General features: G+C 45.1%; 1 protein-coding gene across 1 annotated transcript in view; it reads left to right on the plus strand.

Annotated features, from left to right (window-relative positions):
- The window catches only part of SCARA3 (scavenger receptor class A member 3), a 46,159-nt gene that overhangs the window by 29,215 nt on the left and 11,696 nt on the right, over window positions 1-5,248 (plus strand). Inside the window, exon 5 of the mRNA XM_021716820.1 lies at window positions 3,845-3,943. Coding sequence (XP_021572495.1) covers window positions 3,845-3,943 — 99 coding nt within the window. The remainder of the gene's footprint in view (window positions 1-3,844; window positions 3,944-5,248) is intronic.

The following is a 5,248-nucleotide window of genomic DNA, read 5'->3' on the forward strand; positions in this document are numbered from 1 at the left end:
AAAAAAAAAAAAAAAATTGAATACTCAATATATACCAATAACAAAAGATGAATACAAGTCACATTTGACTTCTGCAATGACAAGAGGTGCTCAAAGTGGTTACCATCAGCATCCAGACACTTCTGATTATAGCAAACTAAAAGTCATACATAGGTAACATCACTTAAAATGTGCTTACATTTTTAGCACCTTTGGTATCTAGGCTTTTTATTATGTTGTATGCGTTATGAAACACCATTTTAAAAGAAAAAAATGATCGGGCTTGGTGGCTCAGCCTGTCATCCCAGCACGTTGGGAGGCCAAGGTGAATGGATTGCCTGAGCCCACAGGTTTGAGACCCGCCCAGGCAACTTGACAAGACCTCGTCTCTACAATAAATAAAAAATGAGCCGGGCATGATAGCGTGTGCCTGTAGTTCCGGCTCCTTGGAAGGCTGAGGTGGAAGGATCACCGGAGCCGAGTAGGTCAACCCTGGGTGGCCATGAGCATGCCACGGCACTCCAGTCTAGGCGTTGGAATGAGACTCCAAATCAAAAAAAGAAAAAGAAAAAAAGAAAAAAATAAGGTCTGAAAAATAAGGAAAATGGCTAGACAAACAAATCCATGCATAATCACCAATTTTGAAATGCACAATGAAGAAATGAACAGGGTGACTGAATTATATGGAGTCCTTGAATGTTGATTTGGAAGTAGATCCGGTGACAAATTAGGATGGAAATCAAAGTCATTCAGCCTCTCTGGCCTTCTGTTCCTTCATTTATACACAGGATCTTAATTGGAGGGAGGCTCAAATTGTATAATAACTATTGCAAACTGTAGAGTACTAGTCTCACATGGCAGCATATGGTTATTCCCAGGCTCTCAACATGCCGCTGTTACTAATTAAGTAAATCTCTTGACAGCTCTGAGATGTACAATATTAACTGGAGCCCAGAGATTCCATATACCTTGAAGCCATAGATTTTGGAGCTGATAAGAGCCTTAGAAATGATCTAGGGCCACATTTCCATTTTGCAGATGATTAAATTGAGCTCTGGAAAGGTTCATTGACTCACCCGAAGTCACCCAACAAATTGATATATAAACTGGGACTGGAAGTTGCGTTACCCAAAGCTCTTGGTGGTGCTAATTCCTTCTCCTCACACTTGACCTTCGGAGGATCTATGGGAAACATCTTGTTGCCTCTCAGTTTAACCCTGGCTCTCCTCTCACTGCCACGCCCACCCGGGTACTGCTGGAGGAAGCCAGCTGTCCTACCGCCACCGTGATGTGCTCTAACCACTGGCCAGCATAACCCCCTTAGAAGGGTGGGAGACTGCCTGTGGCTGTAAGCCGATACAACCTTTTTCTGAGAAGTAGTTGGAAACTTATAGCAAGTATCCCCAAATGTTAATATCCTTGGTCTTAATACTTCCACTTTTAGCAATTTATCCCAAGAGAATCATCACACACACATCGCCATCCTATGCAAGGATTATTTCTAGGATGAAGCATTACGTATTTCAAGTTTTATTTATACATTCAGAAGAGGAGGCACCCTTAAGTGTGTCCCCAAGAACAGGGAATGTTTTAGATAATTGCTGCATTATTTGTCTAGAGTATGATGCAGACCCCAAAAGCAATGATTTTAAAGTGATTTAAGCCTCGATGGGAAAGTGCCCATGGCACAATCCCGATAAAGGAAAATAAAAGAAAATAGACGAGATGCTCAGAACATCCCAATTTTGCTTTTGTTTTCTAAAAATGCATAGTCTCCCCTTATCCACAGTTTCATTTTCCAAAGTTTTAGTTACTTGAAGTCAACCCAGCATGAGCCATGGATCAATGATCCTCCTTCTGACATAATGTCAGGTCAATAGTAACCTGATGATAAGTCACAATGCCTACTTAATTCATCATGCAGGCACTGGATCATTTCACATCACCATAAGAAAGGTGAGAATGAGCCTGGCTCGGTGGCTCAGCCTGTAATCCCCCGCCTTTGGGAGGCTGAGGTGAGTGAATTGCCTGAGCCCGCGGATTCGAGACCTGCTTGGGCAGGCGAGACTCATCTCTACAATAAATCAAAAAATTAGCCGGGCGTGGTAGCGCGTGCTTGTAGTTCCAGCTACTTGGAAGGCTGAGGCGGAAGGATCGCTGGAGCCCAGCAGGTGGAGGCTGCGGTGGCCGGGAGCGGCCACTGCACTCCAGTCTGGGCGACTGAGTGAGACTCCAACTCAAAAAAAAAGAAAGGTGAGACTGGTACAAGAAGATATTCTGAGAGAGGAGAGAGACCACATTCACCTAACATTGGTTCCAGTATATTGTTTAATTGTTCTATCTTATTATTAGTTATTGTTGTTACTTGTTGACTGTGCTTAATTTATAAATTCAGGCCAGGCGCGGTGGCTCATGCTTACAATCCCAGCATTTTGGGAGGCTGAGGTGAGAGGATGGCCAGAGCCCATGGGTTTGAGACCAGCCTAGGCAACTTGGCGAGACCTCATCTCTACAATAAATCAAAAAAATTAGCCGGGTGTTGTGGTGCGTGCCTGTAATTCCAGCTACTTGGATGACTGAGGCAGAAGGATCCCTTGAGTCCAGTATGTTGAGGCTGCGGCGGTCGTGAGCATGTTACTGCCCTCCAGCCTGGGTGACAGGTTGACTCCAACTCAGAAAAAAAAAATTTATAAATTCAACTTTATCATATATATACATAGAGAGAGAGAGAGAAAGATTGAGAAAACCATAGTATACAAGTATACACAGGGTCTGGTACTATCTGAGGTTATTTTTTTTTTTTTGAGTAGGAGTCTTACTCTGTCACTCAGGCTGGAGTGCAGTGTCAGGCTCTCACCTACTACAGCCACGAGCTGCTGGGCTCAGGTGATCCTTCCACTTCAGCCTTCCAAGTAGCTGGGATTACAGGTGTGCGCCACCATGCCTGGCTTATTTTTTGATTTGTTAGAGATGAGGTCTCACCAGATTGCCCAGGCTGGTCTCAAACCCATAGGCTCAGGCAGTTCTCTCATCTTGGCCTCCCAAAGTGCTGGAATTATAGGTGTGAGCCACCACGCCTGGCTATCCGAGGTTTCAGGACATCCACTGGAGGCTTTGGAACATATGCCCTGAGAATAAGGGGGACCACTGTAAACACCTATGTAGAAGAAATACGGTTGTCATTGTAAAGAAGACTAGAAGAACTACACAAAGATATTGATGGTAGATGCCTCCAAGTAGTAGGATTAAAAATTATTTTTATTTTTTTAAGTATTTTTTTCTGAGTTTTCCCTTTTTTATTCTGTGATCAGGTCCTATTTCTAAAATCTCAGATTGGGGAGTGAATTATTATTATTATTTTATTTTATTTTATTTTTTGAGTTGGAGTCTCACTCTGTCGCCCAGGCTGGAATGCAGTGGCATGCTCACAGCCACCCCAGTGTCAACTTGCTGGGCTCTGGCGATCCTTCTGCCTCAGCCTTCCAAGTAGCCAGAACTATAGGCGCCCGCTACCACGTCCGGCTATTTTTTTTTTTTTTTGATTTATTGTAGAGACGAGGTCTCACCAAGTTGCCCGCGTGGGTCTCGAACTCGTGGGCTCAAGCAATCCACTCACCTCAGCCTCCCAAAGTGCTGGGATGACAGGCTGAGCCACCGAGTCCGCCCTATTATTATTATTTTTAAAGGGCCATGCGTCATACTCTGGATGTCAAAAGCATCTTCCCTTACCGCCATTGGGAAGTCTAACAGGAGGAGGGTGTTTGGCTTTGGTTGCAGAGGGACTGACAAAGATGCCCTCTCAACACATGACTGCTGTTTCTCTGTACCAGAGCCCGCCTCAGTTTCTCATCTGTCTCCTCTGCAGTTTTCAGGAAAGTGGACTCTCTCTCAGAAGACATCTCCCTGGCCCAGTCCATTTATGACAAGAAGCTTGTGTCCATGCAGGAAAACCTCCAGGGACTGGGTGAGTGAAAGCATGAATGACAACCGTGGAAGGCCTGTGTTCATTGGGGTGGGACACGTGTGCTCACCCTGTGCCCTGGTGCCCCAGAGCAGGGCAGCCTTCACCGGCCTTCTAAGTGCAAGAGAAGAACAGTCCTGGAAGCCGAGGCTTCCTTCTCTGGCCAGAAAACCTCTGAAGAGGTTTGGGAAAAGGAGTTCCGTGTGGGGCGTAGATCTAGCCAGAGACTACAGGCAGACAAGGGAGCCAAATACAGGCCATTCCCAAAATATCCTTACGTATCTGAAAAGAGTTTCAAGACCTTCCAGAACCCCCTGTCAGGTCAATGCTTTCCTCATCACTGCCTTAAGCCGTGCCACACTTCTTGATGTTCCTTGCTGCCTGCTTTAACAAGGAACATTCTAAGAGAGAACAAGGCAGAAGGAACAATGACAGAAGAATTTAGAGGGGGTTTGCTCTGGCACAGGTAGAACGTTCTGGCCTGGTACCAACTAGCCGGGTGATATTTGACAAGGCACTGCTCTGTGCCTCATTCCGAAAATCCCTACGTCACCTTCTCTGCAGGTTTGTGGTGAACAGATTAAGTAAGATAACAGATATAAAAATATTTGGAGAAAGTTTAAAAATAAAGTTTAAATGGGAGATTCTTGGCTACCTCAGGAAAGTTATGAAGATATGTTCCTGAGAATGTGGCGGTGAGGTGGAGAAAACATCCTTTAGGAATTCTGTTTCACATCACAGTCAAGACATTTGGTAAAAATGGGATCGCAGCCAGGCGCAGTGGCTTGTGCCCTGTAATCCCAGCACTCTGGGAAGCCGCGGTGGGAGGATCACTTGAGTCCAGAAGTTCGTGACCAGCCTGGGTAACAGCCAGACCTCATCTCTACTAAAAAAATTTAAAAATTAACTGGGCATGGTGGTGTGGGCCAATAGTCCCAGATACTTGGGAGGCTGATGCGGAAGGATCTCCAGAGCCCAGCAGGTCGAGGCTGCGGCGGCCGGGAGCGGCCACTGCACTCCAGTCTGGGCGACAGAGTGAGACTCCAACTCAAAAAAAAAAAAAAAGAGAGATTCCATAGAATCACAGACTTTTCTTTCTTTCTTTTTTTGAGATTGAAAAATATAGTTTATTTAGAAAGTAAATCAGAGAGAGAGAGGAGATTCACCTCTCCAAGGGAGGGGAGGGGGCCAAAGCTTAGGAAACATGGCAGCCATAGCTCAAAGAGCACATGGCCACACCAGAGTTTAGTTTTTTTGTTTTGTTTTGTTTTGTTTTGTTTTGTTTTGAGTTGGAGTCTCACTCTGTCG

Source organism: Carlito syrichta, unplaced genomic scaffold, assembly GCF_000164805.1.
Source record: "Carlito syrichta isolate Samal-C Ts95f unplaced genomic scaffold, Tarsius_syrichta-2.0.1 Scaffold308976, whole genome shotgun sequence".
NCBI lineage: Eukaryota > Metazoa > Chordata > Mammalia > Primates > Tarsiidae > Carlito > Carlito syrichta.